We start from the raw sequence: 25,437 nt of genomic DNA, 5'->3' as shown, positions 1-25,437 counted from the left end.
CAGGGGGGGTGGGGGGGGCTGATGGTGATTTTGGGGACCCCTCCCCATCCCTTGGCAGGGCCCCCCCCCCCACCCCAATTTTGGACCCCCCCCATGAGCCCCCCACCCCCCCCCCCCCAAATTTATGTACAGCTTCCCCTCGAGGGGGGGGTGAGGGGTGGTCCCGGAAAGGGCGGGGGGGGGCAAATTTTGGGGGGACCCCCCCCCCCACCCCAAAAAAACCCTGTTGGCTGCCTGGGATTTTGGGGGAGCCCAAGGGGGACACCGATGTTGGGGCGCCCCCCCCCCCAAAAAAAATTAGGGACCCCCTCCAAACTTGGGGCCCCCCCCGGGCGGAGAGAGGGGGCTGCTAATAGACATTTATACATATATATAAATAGGGGGGCTCCGCCGGGGGGGGCGTTTTTTGGGGGACCCCCTGATTCGGGTGGGGGTGGGGACACCTCTCTTTTTATTTTTTGGGGGGGGGGGGGGGTCCCTGTATCTGTGCCCCCCCACCCCAGAGAAAAAGGGGGAGGGGGACACACGGACCCTGCTGGGTGATTTTGGGGGGGGGTCCCTAAAAAGGGGGTGCCCCAATTTTGGGGGGAGGGCTGTCCTCAAAGGGGGGGGGGGGGAGGGTCACCATTTTTGGGGTGCAGCTCGTGGGGGGAGGTGTCCCCCAATTTTGGGGGGGTCGTTGTCACCTGGGGGGGTCCCCAACCCTGTCAGGAAATGGGGGGGGGGTTCCCCCAGAGCTGTCCCCGTTTTTGGGGTGTCCTCATTTTTGGGGCGCCCTCCCACCCCCAGGGGATCCCCCAATTCCTGGGGGGGGGGATTCCCCCTCCCATTTTTGGGGACCCCCCCCCCGAATTTTGGGGTGCCCTGGTGGGGGGGGGTCTCAGGTATCTCCCCACTCCCATCCCAGGAGCTTCAATCCTTATCCCAAACCCCCCCCCCATTTTCCCATTTTGAGGGACTTTGGGGATGGTCCCAATTTTTTGGGGGGTGGTCCCCCCATATTTTGGGGTGCAATTTTTTTTGGGGGGCGGTCCCCCCACATTTTGGGGCGCCCCCTCCACATTGGTGTCCCCATGGTGGGACCTTGTCCCCTCTGCCATTCTGGGGGGGTCACCTCATTTTTGGAGGGGGGGGATCCCCGATTTTGGGCGAGTTCTCAAATTTTGGGGGTGGTCCCCATATTCTGGGGGGGGGTCCCTATATTGTAGGGGGGGGGGTCCTCGTATTTTTGGGGGGGGGGTCTCCCCCACATTGGTGTCCCCATGGCACGAGGGTCAGTCCTTGTCCCCGCTGCTGTTCTGTGGCTCTCACCCCATTTTGGGGGGGAATCTCCCATCTTTTGGGAGGGGTCCCCCCATTTTTAGGGGGATCCCCGTTTTTGGGGGGGGGGGGTCCCCGTATTTTTCTGGGGGTCTCCCCCCCATTGGTGTCCCCGTCCCGGCAGCTCCGTCCCCATGGCGGGAGGTTCCGTCCTTGTCCCCCCTCCATCCCGGCGCTGTCACCCCGTTTTTGGGGAAGGGGGGGTCCCCATCTTTTAGGGGGGGGGGTGTCCCCACTTTAGGGGGGTGTCCCCCGTATTTTGGGGTGTCCCACTGTGGGGTTGGGGGGGTCCATGTGTCCCCATCCCGGCAGCTCCGTCCGTCCGTCCGTCCATCCCCGTGGCAGGAGGTTCAGTCCTTGTCCCGGCGTTGTCCCCGCTCCATCCCGGGGGGGTCACCCCGGTTTTTTGGGGGGCCGGGGGGGGGGATCCCCGTTTTGGGGGGGGGTTCAGGCGCACTTGGCGCGCGCCTGGGCCAGGAGGTCGCTGAAGGAGTCGAAGAGGCGCTCGAGCCAGGGCTGGTTGCGCATGCAGCGCTGCACAACCTCCTCCTGGCCCAGGTCCTCGGCGCGGCCCTCGATGGCCGTCGTCTGCGGGGACACACGGACAGGGAGCGGTCAGAGGGACGGGACACACGGACAGGGAGGGGACACACGGACAGGGAGCGGTCAGTGGGACAGGGACACACGGACAGGGACACACGGACAGGGAGCGGTCAGCGGGACGGGATGCACGGACAGGGAGCGGTCAGTGGGACAGGGACACACGGACAGGGACACACGGACAGGGAGCGGTCAGAGGGAGGGGACACACGGACAGGGACACACGGACAGGGAGCGGTCAGAGGGAGGGGACACACGGACAGGGACACACGGACAGGGAATGGTCAGAGGGACGGGACACACGGACAGGGACACACGGACAGGGAACGGTCAGAGGGAGGGGACACGGACAGGGACACACGGACAGGGAGGGGACACACGGACAGGGAGGGGACACACGGACAGGGAGCGGTCAGGGGGAAGGGACACACGGACAGGGAGGGGACACACGGACAGGGAGGGGACACATGGACAGGGAGCGGTCAGAGGGAGGGGACACACGGACAGGGACACACGGACAGGGAACGGTCAGGGGGAAGGGACACACGGACAGGGACACACGGACAGGGAGGGGACACACGGACAGGGAACGGTCAGAGGGACAGGGACACACGGACAGGGACACACGGACAGGGAACGGTCAGCGGGGAGGGGACAGAGGGGTGGGGAGGGGACAGAGGGACAGGGAATGGGCAGAGGGGTGGGGAAGGGTCAGTGGGGTGGCCAGCGTGAGGGGACAGAGAAGTGATGTGGGGGATCAGAGGGGTGGCCCAGGTGACAGGGGGATGGCCCAGGTGGCCCAGGTGACACACAGGTGACACACAGGTGACACACAGGTGGCCCAGGTGACACACAGGTGACACACAGGTGACCCCCAGGTGGCCTCACCTCGTCCTTGCAGCGCAGGAAGGTGTGGTATTTGTAGTGGTGCAGGGAGTGGTACAGCGTGTACAGGAACGACTTCTCCACCTCCACCTTGAACTCCTGCGGGGACAGCGGAGCTCAGGGACCCCCCAGAGCCACCTGAGACCCCTCAGACCCCACCTAGGATCCCCTGGGACCCCCAGACACACCTGGGGACCCCTCAGGACCCCCAGACACACCTGAGACCCCCCAAACACACCTGGGAACCTCCCAGGAACCCCAGAGCCACCTGAGACCCCCCAGACCCCCCTGGGAACCTCCCAGGACCCCCAGACCCACCTGGGAACCCCCCAGGACCCCCAGACCCACATGGGGATCCCAAACCCACCTGAGACCCCCCCAAACCCCACCTAGGATTCCCTGGGACCCCCAGACACACCTGAGACCCCCTCAAACCCTCCTGGGGATCTCCTGGGAGCCCCCCAAAGCCACCTGGGGACCCCCAAACCCCACCTGTGACCCCGTACCTGGGGCTTGCCCATGGTCCTCTTGACCTTGCTGAGCATTTTGGGGTTGTGACCCCCCTGTGACCCCCCAAACCCCATTTAGGACCCCCCAAACCCCTCCTGTGACCCCCCAAATCCCACCTTGGATCCTTCTCATGACTCCCAGACCCCACCTGGGACCCCCCAAACCCCACCTGTGCCCCCCCAGGACCCCCCCAATCCCGTACCTGTGGTTTGCCCACGCTCCTCTTGACCTTGCTGAGCGTTTTGGGGTTGTGACCCCCCAAACCCCATTTAGGACCCCCCAAACCCCATTTAGGCCACCCCAAACCCCATTTAGGACCCCCCCAATCCCGTACCTGTGGTTTGCCCACGCTCCTCTTGACCTTGCTGAGCGTTTTGTGGTTGTAGGGATCCCATGGACCCCCCAAACCCCACCTGGTACCCCCAAAACTCACCTGTGACCCCCCAAACCCCATTTAGGACCCCCCAGGACCCCCCAAACCCCATTTAGGCCCCCCCAAACCCCATTTAGGACCCCCCCAATCCCGTACCTGTGGTTTGCCCACGCTCCTCTTGACCTTGCTGAGCGTTTTGCGGTTGTAGGGGTCCCCGCCCGGGCGCAGGCGCACCAGGGACTCGCCGGGCTCTGCGTGCAGCTGGGGGAACGTGTGCAGGGCCTCCTGCCAGCCACGGGGACACACAGGGGTCACACGGGGTCACACAGGGGTCACACAGGGGTCACCGCTGTCACCTGAGCTCCACAGGTCACCCCCGGCCCCACAGACCCCACGGATCCCCCCAGGCCCTGGCACTGACGGCCCTGGAGACTCGGGTGCCTGCAAGGGGCCCCAAAAATCCCTGCAAGGGGCCCCCAAACCCCACAGATCCCTCTCAAAACCCTACAGATCAGTGCCAGGGCCCCCAAACCCCACAGATCCCTGCCCAAACCCCACAGATCCCTGCAAGGGGCACCCAAAACCCCAAAAATCCTGCAAGGGTCCCCAAACCCCACGGATCCCTCCCAAAACCCCACAGATCCCTCCCCAAACCCCCAAAATCCCTGCCAGGATCCCACAAACCCTACAGATCCCTGCAAGGGGCCCCCAAACCCCACAGATCCCTGCAAGGGCCCCCAAAACATCACAGATCCCTCCCCAAACCCCAAAAATCCCTGCCAGGATCCCACAAACCCTACAGATCCCCCCCAAACCCCACAGATCAGTGCCAGGGTCCCCAAAACCCCAAAAATCCCTCTCAGGACCCCCCCAAAACCCCACAGATCCCCCCCCAAAACCCCACAGATCCCGGCCAGGGCCCACAAAAACCCCACAGATCCCTGCCCAAACCCCACAGATCCCTGCCAGGACCCTCCAAACCCCACAGATCCCTCCCCAAACTCCACATATCCCTGCAAGGGTCCCCAAAACCCCACAAATCTCTCCCAGGACCCCCCCAAACCCCACAGATCCCAGCCAGGGGCCCCCAAAACCCCACAGATCCCTCCCAAACCCCACAGATTCCCCCCAAACCCCACAGATCCCTGCCCAAACCCCACAGATCCCAGCCAGGGGCCCCCAAAACCCCACAGATCCCTCCCAAACCCCACAGATCCTTTCCAAGATCCCCTCCCAAACACCCCAAATCCCTGCAAGGGTCCCACAAACCCCACAGATCCCTCCTAAAACCCCACAGATCCCTCCCCAAACCCCACAGATCCTTTCCAAGATGCCCCAAACCCCCCAGATCCCCTCCCAGGACCCTCCCCCAAGCCCCCCAGGACCCCCCAGCCCCCCTCACCTGCAGGCTGGGGTTCAGGCTCACCCTCTTGAGCACTTTCTTCTTGTGGTCGTTGAGGATGCCGTCGATCTTGCGCATGGGGGGCAGGTACAGCTCATCTGGGGGGGCACGGGGGGGTCAGGGGCAGCTTTTGGGGGGTCCCCGGGAGGGGGGGAGGGGCGGGGCTCACCGTTGGTGTCCTCCAGGGCCTGGATCATGTCGGGGTCCAGGGCGGTGCTGACCAACATCTCCACGTAGCTCCGGTACATTTCCTTCATGGCCCGCGTGTTCAGCACCCGCCCCGGCGGGGCCCGCTCTGCGGGACACGGCCCCTTTAAGGGGAGGGGCACGGGGACACGCCCACCTCCCAAAAAGGGGGAAAAACCCCGCCCACAATTTGGAAACACACCCCTGTTCTAAAGGAGCGCTGGCCCTTTAAGGGAGAGCCACGCCCTTTTAAGGGAGAGCCACGCCCCTTTGAGAGTCACATCCTTTTAAGGGAGCGCTGGCCCTTTAAGGGAAGACACGCCCACCTCCCAAAAATGGGGAAAACCCCGCCCACCACTCAGAGACACACCCCTGTTATAAAGGAGCACTGGCCCTTTAAGGGGAGGGGCACAAGGACACGCCCACCCCCAAAAAGAGGAAAAAACCCCGCCCACAAGTTGAAGACACGCCCCTGTTATAAAGGAGCGCTGGCCCTTTAAGGGAAGACACACCCACTTCCCAAAAAAGGAAAAAACCCTGCCCACAAGGTGGAAACACACCCCTGTTCTAAAGGAGCGCTGGCCCTTTAAGGGGAGGGGCACAAGGACACGTCCACCCCCAAAAAGAGGAAAAAACCCCGCCCACAATTTGGAAACACACCCCTGTTCTAAAGGAGCGCTGGCCCTTTAAGGGAAGACACACCCACCTACCAAAAAGGGGGAAAAACCCCGCCCACAATTTGGAAACACACCCGTTATAAAGGAGCGCTGTCCCTTTAAGGGGAGGGGCACAGGGACACGCCCACCTCCCAAAAAGAGGAAAAAACCCCGCCTACAATTTGGAGACACATCCCAGTTATAAAGGAGTGTGGCCCCTTTAAGGGAAGACACACCCACCTACCAAAAAGGGGGAAAACCCCGCCCACACATTGAAGACACACCCCTGTTATAAAAGAGCGCTGGCCCTTTAAGGGACAGCCACGCCCCTTTGAGAGGCACACCCATTTAAGGGAGTGCTGGCCCTTTAAGGGGAGAGGTGGAGGGACACGCCCACATCCCCAAAAAGAGGAACAAACCCCGCCGCTGGCCCTTTAAGGGAGAGCCACGCCCCTTTGAGAGTCGCACCCTTTTAAGGGAGCGCTGGCCCTTTAAGGGGAGTGGCACAGGGACCTGACCACCTCCCAAAAAGAGGAAAAAACCCCGCCCACAACTCAAAGACACACCCCTGTTCTAGAGGAGTGCTGGCCTTTTAAGGGAAGACACACCCACCTACCAAAAAAGGAAAAAACCCCACCCACAAGTTGGAAACACACCCCTGTTCTAAAGGAGTGCTGGCCCTTTAAGGGGAGGGGCACAGGGACACGCCCACCTCCCCAAAAAGAGGAAAAACCCCGCCCACAATTTGGAGACTCATCCCCGTTATAAAGGCGCATCGGCCCTTTAAGGGAGAGCCACGCCCCTTTAAGGGAGAGCCACGCCTCCTTGAGAGCCACACCCCTTTAAGGGAACCACGCCCATTTAAGGCAGAGCAGGTGCCCTCCCCAAATTTTGGAATTTCTTTCCCAACCCTCCCCAAATTTCGGGTTTCCCTCCCCAAATTTTGGGGTCCCCCCCCAAATTCGGGGTCCTGGCTCCAAATTTTGGGGTCCTCTCCCTGAATTTCAGGGTTCCCCTCCAGCCCACCAAATTTCTGGGTTCTCTCCCCAAATTTTGGGGTTTCCTCGTCAAATCTTGGGGTCCCCCCTCCTCAATCCCGAGGTTCCCTTCCCAAATTTCTGAGTTCTCTCCCCAAATCTGGGATTCCCCCCTCCCCAGTTCGAGGTTCCCCGTCCTCAAACTTGGGGTTCCCCCTCCCCAAAAAATTTGGGGTCCCCCTCCCAAATTCGTGTTACCCTCCCCAATTTAGGATCCCCCCCCCTCCCCAAATTCACGTCCTCCTTCCCCAATTTGGGGTTCCCCTCCCCAAATCCGGGGTCTCAAACTTTCAGATTCGCCCCCCCCTCAAATCTTGGGGTCCCCCCTCCCCAAACTTGGGCTCCCCCCCAATTCTGGGCTCCCCCCCATCCAAATTTCGGGTTCCCCCCCCCTAAATTTCGGGTTCTCTCGCTCCAAATTTCGGGGTTCTCCCCCCAAATTTCAGCATCCCCTCCCCCCAAATTTCGGGGTTTCCCCCCAATTTCGGGTTCCCGCCCCAAAATTTTGAGTTCCCCCCCCCAAATTTCTGGGTCTCCTCCCCCCAAAATTTGGGGTTCACCCCACAAATTTCGGGTTCCCCCTCTTAAATTTCGGGGTTCTTACCCCGCCCAAATTTCAGGTTCCCCCCCCAAATTTCTGGGTTCCCCCCTCTTAAATATTGGGGTTTTTCTCCCCCCAAATTTGAGGTCCCCCCCTCCAAATTTTTGGGTTGCCCCTCCCAAATTTCGGGGTCCCCCCGTTCTCACCCTCCTCGCTCTGGGGGTCCCCGCTGGATTCCGACTCCGACGTCGTCGCCGCCTCCTTGAGCCATTTTTTCCTCTTTTTGGGGGGGGGCTCCGCCTTCACCTTGGGGGGCTTCGGTTTGGCCTTGGGGGGGCCGGGGGGGGCCCGGGGGGGCCCCGCGGCCGGCGCGGGGGGGGGGAGGGGCGGCCTCGTTCCGGGGGGGTTTCTCGGCTTTTTGGGGTTTTTCGGTTTTTGGGGTTTTTTCCGATTTTTGGGGTTTTTCCGCAGGCTCGGGTTTGGGGGGGGGGAGGGGGTTTGGGGGCGCTGGGTTTGGGGTGGGTTTGTCTCCTGGGGGAGGGGAAAAAAAGGGGGAGGGGTTAGAGGGGGGTGTGGCCAGGTGTGCCCACAGGTGTGCCCAGGTGTCCCCAGGTACCCACAGGTGTGCCCAGGTGTGCCCACAGGTGTCCCCAGGTGTCCCCGGGTACCCACAGGTGTGCCCAGGTGTGCCCACAGGTGTGCCCAGGTGTGCCCAGGTGTGCCCAGAGGTGTGCCCAGGTGTCCCCAGCTGTCCCCAGATGTATTTTGGTGTTCCCAGGTGTCCCCAGGTACCCACAGGTGTCCCCAGGTGTGCCCACAGGTGTCCCCAGGTGTGCTCAGGTGTGTGCCCAGCTGTCCCCAGGTGTGTGCCCAGGTGTGTTTTGGTGTGCCCAGGTGTCCCCAAGTACCCACAGGTGTCCCCAGGTGTGTCCAGGTGTGCCCCCAGGTGTCCCCAAGTGTGCCCTCAGGTGCCCCCAAGTACTCCCAGGTGTGCCCAGGTGTGTCCTCAAGTGTGCCCAGGTGAACCCCAAGTGTCTCAGGTGTCCCCAGCTGCCCCCAGGTGTGCCCAGGTGTGCCCAAGTACCCAACGATGTGCCCAGGTGTGCCCACAGGTCTTCACAAGTGTCCCCAGGTGTGTCCAGGTGAGTCCAGGTGTGCCCAGGTGTCCCCAAGTACTCCCAGGTGTGCCCAGGTGTGTCCCCAGGTGTGTCCCCAGGTGTGTCCCCAGGTGTACCTGAGTGCCAGGGTCCGGTGCCAGGGTTTCCTGGAGCACACCCTCACTGTCCCCATGTGTGTCCCCAGGTGTGTCCCCATGTCCCCAGGTGTGTCCCCAGGTGTGCCCAGGTGTGTCCCCATGTCCCCAGGTGTCCCCAGGTGTGTCCCCAGGTGTCCCCAGGTGTGTCCCCAGGTGTACCTGAGTGCCAGGGGCCGGTGCCAGGGTTTCCTGGAGCACACCCTCACTGTCCCCATGTCCCCAGGTGTGTCCCCATGTCCCCAGGTGTCCCCAGGTGTGTCCCCAGGGGTACCTGAGTGCCAGGGGCCGGTGCCAGGGTTTCCTGGAGCACACCCTCACTGTCCCCAGGTGTGTCCCCATGTCCCCAGGTGTGTCCCCAGGTGTGTCCCCATGTCCCCAGGTGTCCCCAGGTGTCCCCAGGTGTACCTGAGTGCCAGGGGCCGGTGCCAGGGTTTCCTGGAGCACACTCTCACTGTCCCCATGTCCCCAGGTGTGTCCCCAGGTGTCCCCATGTCCCCAGGTGTCCCCAGGTGTCCCCAGGTGTACCTGAGTGCCAGGGGCCGGTGCCAGGGTTTCCTGGAGCACACCCTCACTGTCCCCATGTCCCCAGGTGTGCCCAGGTGTGTCCCCAGGTGTGTCCCCATGTCCCCAGGTGTCCCCAGGTGTACCTGAGTGCCAGGGGCCGGTGCCAGGGTTTCCTGGAGCACACTCTCACGTAATCTTTCTTGTTGACGTTCTCCAGGAACTTCACGTAGAGCCGCTGGTACCTGTGCTTGGCATCCCCAAAATAGCCCAGGTACTGCGGGGGGAGGGGCAGAAATGGGGGGTCAGGGGCACCCCAAAACCTCTGCACCCCAAAATACCCAAAAATAAAAAAAAAATCACCCCAAATTACCTCAAAATACACAAAAATACCCCAAAAATCCACCCCAAAATACACAAAAATCCCCCAAAAATCCCAAAAAAATTACCCCCAAAATCCCCCCAAAAAATCCACCCCAAAATCCCCAAAAAATTACCCCAAAAATCCACCCCGAACCATCCCAGGTACTGCGGGGGAGGGGCAAAAATGGGGGGTCAGGGGCACCCCAAAATCTCTGCAGCCCAAAATCCCCTCCAAAACACCCCAAAATCCCCAAAAATTAACCCAAAATACACAAAAATCCCCCCAAAAATCCACCCCAAACCATCCCAGGTACCCCCCAGGTACTGCGGGAGAGGAGCAAAAATGGGGGGTCAGGGGCACCCCAAAACTTCTGCACCCCAAAAATAAAAAAAAAAATCCTCCCAAAATCCCCCCCAAATTAACCCCAAAATACACAAAAATACACAAAAAAAACCCCAAAAATCCACCCCAAACTATCCCAGGTATCCCCCAGGTACTGCAGGGGGAGGGGTAAAAATGGGGGGTCAGGGGCACCCCAAAACTTCTGCACCCCAAAATCCCCTCCAAAACACCTCAAAATCCCCCAAAATCCCCCCAAAATTAACCCAAAATACACAAAAATCCCCCAAAAATCCACCCCAAAATACACAAAAATACCCCCAAAATGACACACCCTGGGTTTGGGGTGGGATCTCCAAACTCAGGGTTGTCCCCCCAGTTTTTGGGGTTTCTTTTGGGGTTCCCACAGTTTTTGGGGTGCCCCAAAACTCAGAGAAAGCTCCCAAATCCCCCATTTTTAGGGAAATTTTGATGTTTTTTAAGGGAAAATTTCAGATTTTAGTGACACACCCTGGGTTTAGGGCCTGGTTTTTCAGCTCAGGGTTGTCCCCACAGGTTTGGGGTTTTTTTGGGGTGTCCCCTGCATTTTTTGGGGTCCCCCAATTTTTAGGGTGCCCCAAAATTCAGAGAAAGCTCCCAAATCCCCCATTTTTAGGGAAATTTTGATGTTTTTTAGGGGAAAAACTCAAATTTTAGTGACACACCCTGGGTTTGGGGTGGGATATCCAAACTTAGGGTTGTCCCCCCAGTTTTTGGGGTTTCTTTTGGGGTCCCCCCATTTTTGGGGCACCCCAAAATTCAGAGAAAGCTCCCAAATCCCCCATTTTTAGGGAAATTTTGATGTTTTTTTCTCAGATTTTAGTGACACACCCTGGGTTTGGGGTGGGGTTTTCCAGCTCAGGGTTGTCCCCACAGCTTTGGGGTTTTCTTTCTGGGTCCCTCCATTTTTAGGGCACCCCAAAATTCAGAGAGAGCTCCCAAATCCCCCATTTTTAGGGAAATTTTGATGTTTTTTAGGGGAAAATCTCAGATTTTAGTGACACACCCTGGATTTCGGGCCTGGTTTTTCAGCTCAGGGTTGTCCCCACAGGTTTGGGGTTTTTTTTAGGGTATCCCCGGGTTTTTTTTGGGGTATCCCCGGGTGTTTTTGGGGTACCCCCGGGTGTTTTTGGGGTGCCCCCGGGTGTTTTTGGGGTGCCACTCACGTTGCTGGTGGCGCAGAACTGGCGCTGCCCGTCCTTGATCTCGGGGGTGAATTTCTGCAGCAGCGCCTTCTGCACCCTCCAGATGGGCGGCGGCTCCCGGCCCGTCTGCAGCGCCAGCTGGGGGAGATTGGGGGGTCAGAACCCCAAAAATCCACCCTAAATCCACCCTAAACCCACCCCAAATCCATCCCAAATCCATCCAGAGCCATCCAGGGTCACAGGAACCCCAAAAATTGCTCAAAAATCCCCCAAAAGCGGCGGCTCCCGGCCCATCTCCAGCGCCAGCTGGGGACATTTGGGGGGTCAGAACCCCAAAAATCCATCCTAAACCCACCCTAAACCCACCCTAAATCCACCCCAAATCCATCCTAAATCCACTCAGACCCATTCAGAGCCATTCAGGGTCACAGGAACCCCAAAAATCCCCCCAAAATCCCCCAAAATCCCCCCAAAAGCGGCGGCTCCTGGCCCGTCTGCAGCGCCAGCTGGGGGGAGATTTGGGGGTTCAGAACCCCAAAAATCCATCCTAAACCCACCCTAAACCCACCCTAAATCCACCCCAAATCCATCCTAAATCCACTCAGATCCATCCAGAGCCATTCAGGGTCACAGGAACCCCAAAAATCCCCCCAAAATCCCCCAAAATCACCCAAAATCCCCCCAAAAGCGGCGGCTCCTGGCCCGTCTGCAGCGCCAGCTGGGGGGAGATTTGGGGGGTCAGAACCCCAAAAATTCACCCCAAATCCACCCCAAATCCATCCAGAGCCATTCAGAGTCACAGGAATGCCAAAAATCCCCCAAAAATCCCCCCCAAAAATCCCCCCAAAATCCCCCAAAAGCGGCAGCTCCTGGCCCATCTCCAGCACCAGCTGGGGACATTTGGGGGGTCAGAACCCCAAAAATCCATCCTAAACCCACCCTAAACCCACCCTAAATCCACCCCAAATCCATCCTAAATCCACTCAGATCCATCCAGAGCCATTCAGGGTCACAGGAACCCCAAAAATCCCCCCAAAATCCCCCCAAATCCCCCAAAATCCCCCCCAAAAGCGGCGGCTCCCGGCCCGTCTGCAGCGCCAGCTGGGGGGAGATTTGGGGGGTCAGAACCCCAAAAATTCACCCCAAAACCATCCCAAATCCATCCAGAGCCATTCAGGGTCACAGGAATGCCAAAAATCCCCCAAAACTCGCCCAAAAATCCCCCAAAAATTGCTCAAAAATCCCCCAAAAGCGGCGGCTCCTGGCCCGTCTGCAGCGCCAACGGGGGAAGATTTGGGGGGTCAGAACCCCAAAAATTCACCCTAAATCCACCCTAAATCCATCCAGACCCATCCAGGGCCACAGGAAACCCCCAAAACCCCAAATTCTGCCCCAAATCCTCCTCCAGACCCCCCAAATTCCCCCAGTTAATCACCAGTTAACACCAGCTCAATCCCAGTTAATCACCAGTTAACACCAGTTCAATCCTGGTTCAATCCCGGTTCAATCCCAGTTAACACCAGTTCAATCCCAGTTCAATCCCAGTTAAACACCAGTTAAACACCAGTTCAATCCCAGTTCAACATCAGTTCAATCCTGGTTCAATCCCAGTTAACACCAGTTCAACCCCAGCTCAATCCCAGTTCAATCCCAGTTAACACCAGTTCAATCCTGGTTCAATCCCAGTTCAATCCCAGTTCCGTGAGTGGAGTCTCTCCCAGTCCCTCCCACTCCTGTCCCAGTTTATCCCAGTCCATCCCAGTGCTCTCTAAGTCTCTCCCAGCACTCTCCACACTCTCCCAGTGCCTACCAGTTTATCCCAGTTCCTTTCCCAGTGCCACGTCCTGACTTCCAGTTTATCCCAGTCCATCCCAGTGTCCTCAAAGTCTCTCCCAGTCCCTCCCACTCCCCTCCCAGTCCTTCCCAGTCCCCTCCCAGTCCCTCCCAGTTTATCCCAGTCTATCCCAGCCCCCTCCCACTCCCCTCCCAGTATATCCCAGTGAGTCCCAGTCTCACCTTGAGGGCAGGGATGTCCTCCACCCTCACCACGAACTCGTCCCTCTCCCTGAAGATTCCCTCTGCCCCGCTCTCCTCGTCGTCACTGGTGTCCCCAGTCCCTCCCAGTCCCTCCCAGTTCCTTTCCCAGTGCCATGTCCTCACTCCCAGTCCATCCCAGTGCTGTCCCAGTCCCTCCCACTTTATCCCAGTCCATCTCACTGCCCTCAAAGTCTCTCCCAGTGCCTCCCAGTCCTTTTCCCAGTCCCTTTCCCAGTGCCATGTCCTCACTCCCAGTGCCTCCCACTCATCTCGCTTTGCCTCCCAGTCCCTCTCAGTCCCTCCCAGTCTATCCCAGTCCCTCCCAGTGAGTCCCAGTCTCACCTTGAGGGCAGGGATGTCCTCCACCCTCACCACGAACTCGTCCCTCTCCCTGAAGGTTCCCTCTCCCCCGCTCTCCTCCTCGGCGCTGGTGTCCCCAGTCCCTCCCAGTTCATCCCAGTCCCTCCCAGTTTATCCCAGTTCACTCCCAGTGCCCTTCCAGTCCATCCTAGTGTCCTCCCAGTGTCCTCAAAGTCTCTCCCAGTGCTTCCCAGTCCCTTTCCCAGTGCCATGTCCTCACTCCCAGTGCCTCTCACTCCCCTCACTTTGCCTCCCAGTCCCTCCCAGTCTATCCCAGTCCCCTCCCAGTCCCTCCCAGTCCCTCCCAGTCCATCTCACTGTCCTCAAAGTCTCTCCCAGTGCCTCTCAGTGCCTTTCCTCAGTGCCATGTCCTCACTCCCATTCCCCTCTCTTCGCCTCCCAGTCCCTCCCAGTTTATCCCAGTCCCTCCCAGTATATCCCAGTCCCTCCCAGTCTATCCCAGTCCCTCCCAGTCTCACCTTGAGGGCAGGGATGTCCTCCACCCTGACCACGAACTCGTCCCTCTCCCTGAAGATTCCCTCCCCGCCGCTCTCCTCCTCGTCGCTGGTGTCCCCGCACACGGCGGCCGTTCCCTGCTTCTGGGCCAGGTGCAGGGGGCGCTCGGGGGGCTCGGGCGGCTCCGGGGACCCCCCCGGGGGGCTCGGGGACCCCCCGGGAACGGGAGCGGCCCCGGGAGCGGCCGGGGGGGTGCCCGGGGCGGGGGGGGGAGCGGGGGCGGCCTCGGGCTGGGGGGGCTCGGGAGGGGCGGGGGGAGGGGAAGGGGGGGGATCCTCCGGGGGGGGGGCGGCTGGAAAAGAGAAATAAAACCAGAGAAACAGAGTTAGGGGGGTCCTGGAAGGGTCATAGCAAGTTCTGGAAGGGTCATGGGTACTCCAGCAGGTCCTGGAAGGGTCCTAGAAGGGTCCTTGGAACATCCTCATAAACCCTTGGATGGTCCCTTTGAACCCCTGGCAGGTCCTGGAAGGGTCATGGAGAGCCATGGAACGTCCTCATGAACCCCTGGCTGGTCCTGGAAGGGTCATGGAGAGCCATGGAACGTCCTCATGAACTCCTGGCTGGTCCTGGAAGGGTCACCATGAAACCCTGGAAGGGTCATGGAGACCCCTGGCAGGTCCTGGAAGGGTCCTAGAAGGGTCCTAGGAACATCCTCATAAACCCTTGGATGGTGCCTTTGAACCCCTGGCTGGTCCTGGAAGGGTCATGGAGAGCCATGGAACATCCTCATGAACCCCTGGCAGGTCCTGGAAGGGTCATGGAGAGCCATGGAACGTCCTCATGAACCCCTGGCAGGTCCTGGAAGGTCACCATGAAACCCTGGAGGGTCCCCATGAACCCCTGGCAGGTCCTGGAAAGGTCCTAGAAGGGTCCTAGGAACCCCTGGAACATCCTCATAAACCCTTGGATGGTGCCTTTGAACCCCTGGCAGGTCCTGGAAGGGTCATGGAGAGCCCTGGCAGGTCCTGGAAGGGTCCTAGAAGGGTCCTGAGAACCCCTGGAATGTCCTCATGAACACCTGGCAGGTCCTGGAAGATCCCTATGTACTCCTGGAAGGTTCCTATGAACCCATGGCAGGTCCTGGAAGGTCACCATGAACCCCTGGAGGGTCCCCATGAACCCATGGCAGGTCCTGGAAGGTCTCTATGAACCCCTGGATGTTCTCTATGAATTTCTGGAAGGTCTCTACAAGCCCCTGGAAGGTCCTGGAAGGTCCCTATGAACCCCTGGAAGGTTTCTATGAACTCCTGGAAGGTCCTGGCTGCTCTCTAAAGGTCCTGGCAGGTCTCACCTTGCGTTTCAGGGGGTTCCCTGCACTCGGGGGGCTCATTCATGGCAGAGCTGATGCTCTTCTGCAGGTCCTGGCAGCTCCCTATGAACTCCTGGCAGCTCCCTATGCTCTCTATGAACCCCTGGAAGGTTCCTATGAATCCCTGGATGGTCCTGGAAGGTTTCTATGAACCCCTGGAAGGTCCTGGCTGCTCTCTAAGGGTCCTGGCAGGTCTCACCTGGTGCCTCAGGGGGTTCCCTGCGCTCGGGGGGCTCATTCATGATGGAGCTGATGCTCTTCTGCAGGTCCTGGCAGCTCCCTGTGCTCTCTATGAACCCCTGGCAGGTCCTGGAAGGTCACCATGAACCCCTGGATGTTCTCTATGAACTTCTGGAAGGTCTCTACAAGCCCCTGGAAGGTCCTGGAAGGTCCCTATGAACCCCTGGAAGATCTCTATGGGTCCTGGAAGGTTCCTATGAACCCATGGAAGGTCTTGGGAGGTTTCTATGAGCCCCTGGATGGTCTTGGGAGGTTTCTATGAACTCCTGGAAGGTCCTGGAAGGTTTCTATGAACTCCTGGAAGGTCCTGGCTGCTCTCTAAGGGTCCTGGCAGCTCCGTATCTCTCTCACCTTGCGTTTCAGGGGGTTCCCTGCGCTCGGGGGGCTCATTCATAGCTGAGCTGATGCTCTGCTGCAGGTCCTGGCAGCTCCCTGTGCTCTCTATGAGCCCCTGGGTGCTCTCTATGACCCAGCCCCAGGTCCTGGAAGGTTCCTATGAACCCCTGGATGGTCCTGGAATGTTTCTATGAAGTCCTGGAAGGTCCTGGATGCTCTCTAAGGGTCCTGGGAGGTCTCACCTGGTGCCTCAGGTGGTTCCCTGTGCTCGGGGGGCTCATTCATGGCAGAGCTGAGGCTCTGCTGCAGGTCCTGGCAGCTCCCTGTGCTCTCTATGAGCCCCTGGCAGGTCCTGGCAGCTCCCTATGCTCTCTATGAACCCCTGGGTGCTCTCTATGAACCCCTGGCAGGTCCTGGAAGGTCTCTATGAACCCCTGGCAGCTCCCTATGAACTCCTGGCAGCTCCCTATGCTCTCTATGACCCAGCCCCAGGTCCTGGCAGCTCCCTATGCTCTCTATGAGCCCCTGGGTGCTCTCTATGCCCCATCCCCAGGTCCTGGCAGGTGGGTACCCCTTTCACCTGGTGCCTCAGGGGGTTCCCTGCGCTCAGGGGGCTCATTCATGATGGAGCCGATGCTCTGCTGCAGGTCCTGGCAGCTCCCTATGAACTCCTGGCAGCTCCCTATGCTCTCTATGAGCCCCTGGCAGCTCTCTATGAGCCCCTGGCAGGTCCTGGCAGCTCCCTATGCTCTCTATTCCCATCCCCAGGTCCTGGCAGCTCCGTATCTCTCTCACCTGGTGCCTCAGGGGGTTCCCTGCGCTCGGGGGGCTCGTCCAGGGCCGAGATGGCCGAGCTGATGCTCTTCTGCAGGTCCTGGTTCTTGCTGACCGAGTCCTCCTCGTCGCTGGAGAACGAGGGCAGCGTCTCCAGGTTCCTCTTGAGCTCCTCGTCCAGGCGCTTGCAGGGCGAGGGGCACCCGGCCATCACCAGCCCCTCGCCGCCCTCCCCCGCCTCCAGCGACCCCCCCAGAGGGAAATTCTGGGGGGTCCCCACTTTGGGGGGCTTGGAAGGGCTGGGGGGCAGGGGCTGGCGCTTCCCGGATTTGAGGAAGTCCAGGAAGGAGGCCATGAAGCCCGACTTCATCTCGGGCTGCTTCTCCTCTACCTCGCGCAGCTTCTGCTTCATGCGGCTCTGGGGGGGCTCCGGGGGCGCCTCGGGGACCCCCGGGAACGGGGGGGGGGGCGCCGGGGGGCGCAGGGGGAGGGGCGGGCTCGGGTTTGGAGACGGCCAGTTTGATCTGTGGGGAGAGAAATGGGATACTGGTTATACTGGTTTGTACTGGGAGACACATTGATCAACCCCTGATCACCCCCAGACACCCCCAGTTTGATCTGTGGGGAGAGAGAAGGGATACTGGTTATACTGGTTTGTACTGGTTATACTGGGAGACACATTGATCAACCCCTGATCACCCCCAGACACCCCCAGTTTGATCTGTGGGGAGAGAAATGGGGGATACTGGTTATACTGGTTTGTACTGGGAGACACATTGATCAACCCCTGATCACCCCCAGACAGCCCCAGTTTGATCTGTGGGGAGAGAAATGGGATACTGGTTATACTGGTTTGTACTGGGAGAACCCCTGATCCAACCATCATCACCCCCAGACACCCCCAGTTTGATCTGTGGGGAGAGAAATGGGGGATACTGGTTATACTGGTTATACTGGGAGACACATTGATCAATGCCTGATCACCCCCAGACACCCCCAGTTTGATCTGTGGGGAGAGAAAAGGGGTACTGGTTATACTGGTTTGTACTGGTTTGTACTGGGAGAACCCCTGATCCAACCATCATCACCCTCAGACAGCCCCAGTTTGATCTGTGGGGAGAGAAATGGGGTACTGGTTATACTGGTTTGTACTGGTTTGTACTGGGAAAACCCCTGATCCGATCCTAACCCCCTCAGACAGCCCCAGTTTGATCTGTGGGGAGAGAAAAGGGGGATACTGGTTATACTGGTTTGTACTGGGAGACACCAATCCATCCACAGACACCCCCAGTTTGATCTAGGGGGGGTCACTGGTTTATACTGGTTTGTACTGGTTTGTACTGGGACCCACTGACCCCCGCACAGACACAGCCAGGTTGATCTGGGGGTGGAACCCAAATTTTGGGGAATTTTGGGACCATTCCGAGCACCCCAAACCCCCCAATTTTGTGTCATTTCCAGCCCATTCCGAGCACCCCAAACCCCAATTTTGGGTCATTTTCGGCCCATTCCGAGCACCCCAAACCCCCCATTTTGGATCATTTTAGGACCACTCAGAACACCCCAAACCCCCAATCCTGGGTCATTTCCAGCCCATTCCGAGCACCCCAAACCCCAATTTTGGGTCATTTTCAGCCCTTTCCGAGCACCCCAACCCCTCACCTTGAGCGGCCGCAGCGGCTCCATCCCCTCTCCGTCCTCTCCGCCCTTCTTGCCCCGTCCTCGGCCCCTTCCCCGCGGCCTCTTGGCTCCCTCGGGGAACCCGGGCGGCTCCAGGGGCCGGATCCTGGGCCTGCCCCGGGGCCGGGGCGGCCCTTCCCGCTTGGGCTTGGTGGGTTTGCGGCCTCGCTTCTTGGGGGCGGCGTGAGCGCCGGGGTGGGGGCAGAAATCGATGTCGCCCATGGGGGTGAGCGGAGGGCGGCGGCAGCTGGAGATGAGGTCGGGCAGCAGGTCCGGGAGGCGCCGCGAGTTCAGGCGGATGTCGGCGGGCACGTCGGCTTTATCCTCATCATCCTCGAACTCGTACTCCTGCGCGTAGGTTTTTTTTGGCGGCGGGAAGGGGTCCCGCTTGCGGAGCAGGTGGAAGGAGGAAGTTTTCAGCAGCTTTTTGGGTTTGGAGGAGCAGAATAAAGGGGTGCTCAGGGGAGGAGGGGGGGGTTTGGGACCCCCGTCGCCCGTGCTCTGGATCAAGCCCAGCGGCTCCGCGTTCACCGTCGAGGGCAACTCGTGCTTGGGGGGCTCCAGCCCCAGCTGGGGGGGCTCCCCGGCGGCGCCCCCGTCCTGCGAGCAGAACGAGGGGTAGCTCTGCCCCATGTCGTAAGGAGGGGGCGCTTTCATCCCCTCGGGCCGCGCCGCTTCCAGCCCGGCCGCGTTGGCGCTGCCTTCCTCCTCCTCCTCCTCGCTGGGCTTGGGGAAATCCTCGGGCGGGGGTCCGAACATGTCCTCCATGCCGGGGAAGAAGCCGCGGTCCTCGTCCTGCAGCAGAGCGTCCGGGAAGCAGATGGACGTGAGGGGCACGAACCGGCCCTTGCCCCCGGCGGGGCTCCCCCCTTCCGAAAACTGATCCTTGGCCTCGGGGGGCACGGCCGGGACCCCCCCCTCGGGGTCCAGCAGGTGCCCGGGGGGTCCCTGCACCCCTGCGCTCTGCCCCAGGTGCGGCTCCAAGCCCAGGGGGGGCTCCAAGAAGTCCTGGATTTCCTGGGGAGGGGGCAACACCTCCATGGAGTCGGGGGGCAGCGGCGGCGGGGCCTGCGGGTCCAGGCCTTGCGAGCGCACCTGGTGCAGGTGAGCTTCGAGCAGCAGCTGCGGGGAAGGGGCGGCCGGAGGGGCCGGGGGCGCCGAGGGGGCAGCGGGGGGCGGCGGAGGGGGCGGCGGAGGGGGCGGCATCCGCTGCTGCTCCAGCAGGTGAACGTCCAGCGGCGCCCGGCCCTTGGGCCGCGGGTGCAGCTGGCTCTGCGTGTGCGTGAGCACCGAGGGCAGCAGAGACGCGCCCAGCTCCGGGGAAGGGTCCAGCAGGAGGTTGTGGGGCTCCAGCGGGGGCCCCTCGCCCACCAGCCGCCCGTGCTCGGGCGTTTTGGGCAGGTACGAGTGCGGAGGCGGCGGCTGGCCCAGCTCCTTGCCCCCGGCCAGGTGCTCGGGCGGCTTCTTCAGCTCGTACGTGTCCATGGCGGGCGGCGCTTGGTGGCCGTAGTGCACCACCGAGGTGGCCGCCACCTCGCCGCCGCCTCCTCCTCCTCCTCCTGCCGCCCCGCTGGCGCCCCGGAATTCTTTGCCTCTCTCGGGCTTCTTCTTCTCCTTGAGCAGCGCCAGCTCCAGCGGCGCCTCCAGGTTGGAGTTGGGCCGGATCACGCTCTGCAGCTGGTACCGCTCCTCCTTGCCCAGCGCCCCCCCGTAGCCCCCCAAGGTTTTGGGGCGCTCCTCGCAGCCCCCCAGCCCCTCTCGGGGCGGGCTGGGCGCCTGCAGCAGGTGCTGGATCAGGAAATCCTCGTCCTCGCTGCGCTCCGCTGCCAGCAGCTCCGCCTCGCCTTTGGCCCCTTTGCCGAAACTGGGGGGCGCTCCCGGTGGGGCCGGCGGCTGCTGCCTCTCGAGGCCCCCGCCTGGAGCGGCCCCGTAGCCCTGCGGGGCCATGAACGACGGCGACAGCACCGAGCCCAGGTATTTCTGCGACTGTCCCGGCGAGGCTCCGCTCTGCGGCCGCGCCGCCGGCGGCGACTGCAGCGGGCGGATGATGGGCGAGGGGCTGGAGCCGCCCAGGCCGGCGTAGGGCAGCGGCGGCGGCCCGGGCATGGCGGGCGAGTGCCCGGTGGTGCTGTAGCTCAGCGAGGGGCTGGCGGTGGGCAAACCCTGCGAGGGGGCGGGCGGCCCGTAGCCCCCCGCCTGCGCCCCCTCGGGCTGGACGCCGTAGGGCAGCGCCTGCAGCTGCTCGGGCGAGTAGGCGCCCGCAGCGCTCACGCAGGGCTGCAGCCCCCCTTGCTGCCCGCCTTGCCCCCCGGCCTGGTACCCGCCGCCTTTGCCGGCCATGTCCGCGGCCTGGCCCGCGCCGAATCCCCCCGCGGGCTGCGCCGTCCCCGCCAGGCTCTGGGGCGCGCCGGGGCCGCTGTAGCCGGGGCCTGCCCCCATGGCCAGCAGGCTCTGGGGCGGCTGGCCCGGCGAGTAGGCCGGCGACTGGCTGGCGATCACCGAGCTGGGCTTGGGCGTGCTGGGCGTGTAGCTGCTCTGGCACTTGGGCGTGTTGGTGGAGCGCGGCGGCTGCCGCGACGCCGAGTAACTCTTGGATTTGCCGCCGTTGCCGCCGGCCGCGCCGCCGTTGCCCGCGGCGCTGGCGCCGCCGGAGTAGCCCGGGGACTGGATGATGGGCCGGTATCCCGGCTCGGGGCGCGGCGCCGCGGGAGCGGCTTTGGGAGGCTGCCCCGAGCCCTCGGAGCTGGCCGGGGACTGCTCGCCCAGCGGGCTGCAGGACAGCGGGGCGCGGTGAGCCGGCACCTGCTGGTAGGAGCCGCCGCAGCTCAGGTAATGCTGCAGCCCCGGCGCCGGCGGCAGCTGCGGCTGAGCCGCGCCCGGCCGCTGGTAGTGCTTGATGACGCTGTCCTGTCGCGATATGGCGCGATCGCCGCCGCCCGCCGCGTTGGCGCCGCCGAAGACGGGAGCGTTGTAGAGCTGAGGGGGCTGCTCGGCCGCCGCCAGCAGGTTGAACTGGGAGGAACTGGGAGCGGGCCGGTACGGAGGGGTCTGCGCGGGCAGCGCCGAGCCCAGCACGGCCGAGCCCAGGCGGTCGAAGCCCAGCGAGGAGGGCACGGCGGGCTGCGTGGGCTTGATGTGCAGCAGGGGGTCGTGCGGGGACAGCAGCCCGTTGGAACCGGGGCTGAAGGCGGCCTCGGGAAGGCTCAGCGGGGACCCCACCGGGAAGCTGCGGCCGCCGAAGGACGCCGGGTGCTGGTAGGGACCCAGCGCCGATGAGGAGGGGAAGGTGCCCGAGCCGGGGAGGGCTCCAGAGATGAAGAGTTCGGCCGGAGCCGGAGTGTGCATGGCTGGGGAGGGGCAGGATCGGGGTTAGAGAGAGGCGGGGGAGAGAGAGAGAGGGGGGAAAGGGTTGGGGGAGGCACTGGGATGTGTGGGGACACAATTTGGGGAGGGGGGGACCCCATTTGGGAGGGTGGGGGGCACCCTGGGACATGCGGGGATCCCATCTGGGGAGGGGGGACACCCTCAAGGTGAGTGGGGACCCCGTTTGGGTGGGTGGGGGGCACCCAGGTACACGTGGGGACCCCATTTGGGCAGGAGGTGACAGCCCCAGGGGGAGTGGGGACATCCTGGGACATGTGGGGACCCCATTTGGGGAGGGGGGGACACCCCCAGGGGGAGTGGGGACCCCAATAGGGGTAAATGGGGACCCCATTTGGGTAAGGGGGGGACCCCATTTGGGTGGGTGGGGGGCACCCTGGGACATGTGGGACCCCATTTGGGGAGGGGGGGACGCCCCCAGGGGGGAGTGGGAGCACCCTGGGACATGTGGGGACCCCATTTGGGGAGGGGTGGGACACCCAGGTAAAAATGGGGACCCCATTTGGGTGGGTGGGGGGCACCCTGGGACATGTGGGACCCCAGCTGGGGAGGGGGGGACACCCCCAGGGGGAGTGGGGACACCCCTGGTAGAAGTGGGGACCCCATTTGGGGATGGGGGGACCCCATTTGGGAGGGTGGGGGGCACCCCGGAACACGTGGGGATCCCATTTGGGGAGGGGGGACACCCTCAAGGTGAGTGGGGAGCCCATTTGGGTGGGTGGGGGGGACACCCAGGTACAAGTGGGGACCCCAATAGGGGTAAATGGGGACCCCCCAAATGCAGAACAACAAGACAAAAATAGGACTCCCCCCTCCCCATGAGAAATTAAATAAAAAACCTCCCCCAAAACCAAAGCAGCACAAAGACCTCCCCCTCAAAAAAGCCCCCAGACCCACCAGTCTGCCAGGAGGGGGTGCAGACTGGGACCCCCCCCAAAAAAACAACCCAAACTCCCCCAGGAGGGGATGCAGAACTGGGACCCCATCCCCAAACCCCCCAATGAAAGCCCCCAGACCCACCAGTCTGCCAGGAGGGGATGCAGAACTGGGACCCCATCCCCAAACCCCCCAATGAAAGCCCCCAGACCCACCAGTCTGCCAGGAGGGCGTGCGGAACTGGGAGAGCAGGGAGGAGGCCGAGGGTCCGGGCTGGGGTCCCCGTGACTCCAGCGCTGAGATCAGGTTCATGACCGAGGCGTCGGGGGCAGCGCCCCCAGCGTGGTGCAGCCCCGTCTCAAAGAGCCCCGACAGCCCTGGGGACAGCACGGGGACAGCTTGGGGACAGCTCGGGGACACTGTGGGGACAGCTCGGGGACACCTTGGGGACACTCTGGGGACAGCTTGGGGTGACCCGAGTGGTGCAGCCCCGTCTCAAAGAGCCCCGACAGCCCTGGGGACAGCACGGGGACACCATGGGGACAGCTAAGGGGTTGTGGGGACACTGTGGGGACAGCTTGGGGACACTGTGGGGACACCCTGGGGACAGCTTGGGGTGACCCGAGTGGTGCAGCCCCGTCTCAAAGAGCCCCGACAGCCCTGGGGACAGCACGGGGACACCATGGGGACACCTTGGGGACACTCTGGGGACAGCCTGGGGTGACCCGAGTGGTGCAGCCCTGTCTCAAAGAGCCCTGACAGCCCTGGGGACAGCACGGGGACAGTGTGGGGACAGCTCGGGGACAGTGTGGGGACACCATGGGGACAGCTTGGGGTGACCTGAGTGGTGCAGCCCCATCTCGAAGAGCCCCGACAGCCCTGGGGACAGCTCGGGGACACTGTGGGGTAGAGCCCTGACAGATCTGGGGACACCATGGGGACAGCTTGGGGACACCCTGGGGTAGAGCCCCAACAGCCCTGAGGACGGAGGGACACCTTGGGGACACCTTGGGACACGCTGGGGTAGAGCCCCGACAGCCCTGGGGACAGGGACAGCTTGGGGACAGCTCAGGGACACCTTGGGGACACCTGGGGATGTGGGGACACTGTGGCTGTGACCCCCCCTCAAGGACAGGGGGGGATTGAGGGGACATTTTGGGGTGACCTGAGTGGTGCAGCCCTGGGGACACCTTGGGGACACCTTGGGGACACCAGGGCCATGACATTTACAGGGTCAGGGTGACACGGGGACGTGGCAGCAAAGGGTGACAGGGACACAGGGTTGGGGTGACAAACATGGGAGGTTTTGGGGTGAGCGGATGGAAAATGGGATGTGAGAAAAATGGGGGGAAAGGAGGAAAAAATGGCGGGAAATGCGAGGGGAAAAAAGGCAGGAAATGTGAGGGGAAAAAAGGCGGGAAATGTGAGGGGGAAAAAGGGCGGGAAATGTGAGAGGAAAAAAGGCGGGAAAAGTGAGGGGAGAAAATGGCGGGAAATGTGAGGGGAGAAAAGGGCGGGAAACGTGAGGGGAAAAAGGGCGGGAAATGTGAGGGGGAAAAATGGCGGGAAATGTGAGGGGAGAAAATGGCGGGAAATGTGAGGGGAGAAAAGGGCGGGAAACGTGAGGGGAAAAAGGGCGGGAAATGTGAGGGGGAAAAATGGCGGGAAATGTGAGGGGAGAAAAGGGTGGGAAATGGGAGGGGAAAAGGGAGAAATGTGAGGGGGGAAAAGGGAGGGAAATGTAAGGAGGACAAAGGGCAGGAAATGTGAGGGAGAAAAGGGAAACGTGAGGGGAAAATGGGAGGAAATGTGAGGGGACAAATGGCAGGAAATGTGAGGGGGAAAGGGAGGAAAACACGAGGAAAAAAGACAAGAAATGTGAGGGGAAAAGCAGAAAGTGCGAGAGGAAAAAGAAAATGTGAGGGGAAAAGTGAGAAATGTGAGGGGGGAAAGGGAGGGAAATGTGAGGGGGAAAATGGGGGCAAACGTGAGGGGAAAAGGCAAAAAGTATGAGAAGAAAAAGGGCAGAAAATGTGAGGGGGAAAGTGAGAAATGTGAGGGAGAAAAGGGAGGGAAACGTGAGGGGACAAAGGGCAGGAAATGTGAGGGAGAAAAGGGAAACGTGAGGGGAAAATGAGGGGAAATGTAAGGGGAAAAAGGAGGAAAACACGAGGAAAAAAAGCCAGGAAATGTGAGGGGAAAAGGCAGGAAGTGTGAGAGGAAAAAGGGCAGAAAATGTGAGGGGAAAAGTGAGAAATATGAGGGGAGAAAAGGGGGGAAATGTGAGGGGAGAAAAGGCAGCAAATGGAAGGCAAAAAGGACAATAAAGCTGAGTGAAAAGGACAGGAAATGAGAGGAAAAAAGGTATGAAACAAGGGGAGAAATGGAGGGAAATGTGAGGGGAGAAAAGGATATGAATGTGAGGGGCAAAGAGTGGGAAATGTGAGGGGAAAATGGTTGGGAAATGAGACAATAAAACAACATGAAATGTGAAGGGAAAAATCGGTGGGGAAATGTTGGGGGAAAAAAGGTGAGAAATGTGAGGAAAAAAAAGTGTAAAACTTGATGGGATGAAATGGCGTAGGGAAGGAGATAGAAACCTGAGGGGATAAAGGGTGGGAAATGTGAGGGGGAAAAAGTAGGAAATGATTGGAAAAAAGCAAAAAATGTGAGGGAGGAAAAAAGGGTACGTGGGAAAAATCGGTGGGAAATGTGAGGGAAGAAAACGTGGGAAATGTGAGGGGAAAAAGAGCAGAAAACATGAGGTAAAAAATG

General features: G+C 61.1%; 1 protein-coding gene across 1 annotated transcript in view; it reads right to left on the bottom strand.

Moving 5' to 3' along the window:
* Positions 1 to 467: 467 nt before the first annotated feature.
* PRR12 (proline rich 12) overlaps positions 468 to 25,437 on the bottom strand; it is a 31,835-nt gene continuing 6,865 nt past the window's right edge. Inside the window, exons 3-15 of the mRNA XM_071420704.1 lie at positions 22,878 to 23,039; positions 18,388 to 21,752; positions 17,566 to 17,636; positions 16,747 to 17,249; positions 14,030 to 14,358; positions 11,175 to 11,291; positions 9,413 to 9,543; positions 7,717 to 7,919; positions 5,260 to 5,385; positions 5,091 to 5,188; positions 3,845 to 3,973; positions 2,809 to 2,904; positions 468 to 1,908 (exon numbers count right to left, since the gene is read on the bottom strand). Coding sequence (XP_071276805.1) covers positions 1,768 to 1,908; positions 2,809 to 2,904; positions 3,845 to 3,973; positions 5,091 to 5,188; positions 5,260 to 5,385; positions 7,717 to 7,919; positions 9,413 to 9,543; positions 11,175 to 11,291; positions 14,030 to 14,358; positions 16,747 to 17,249; positions 17,566 to 17,636; positions 18,388 to 21,752; positions 22,878 to 23,039 — 5,471 coding nt within the window. The 3' untranslated portion in view covers positions 468 to 1,767. The remainder of the gene's footprint in view (positions 1,909 to 2,808; positions 2,905 to 3,844; positions 3,974 to 5,090; positions 5,189 to 5,259; positions 5,386 to 7,716; positions 7,920 to 9,412; positions 9,544 to 11,174; positions 11,292 to 14,029; positions 14,359 to 16,746; positions 17,250 to 17,565; positions 17,637 to 18,387; positions 21,753 to 22,877; positions 23,040 to 25,437) is intronic.

Source organism: Agelaius tricolor, unplaced genomic scaffold (genome assembly GCF_023055355.1).
Source record: "Agelaius tricolor isolate 1412-34295 unplaced genomic scaffold, bAgeTri1.0.p SCAF_156, whole genome shotgun sequence".
Lineage (NCBI taxonomy): Eukaryota > Metazoa > Chordata > Aves > Passeriformes > Icteridae > Agelaius > Agelaius tricolor.
Note: the sequence above shows the minus strand (reverse complement) of the source record. Positions and strands in the feature narration are given on the sequence as shown.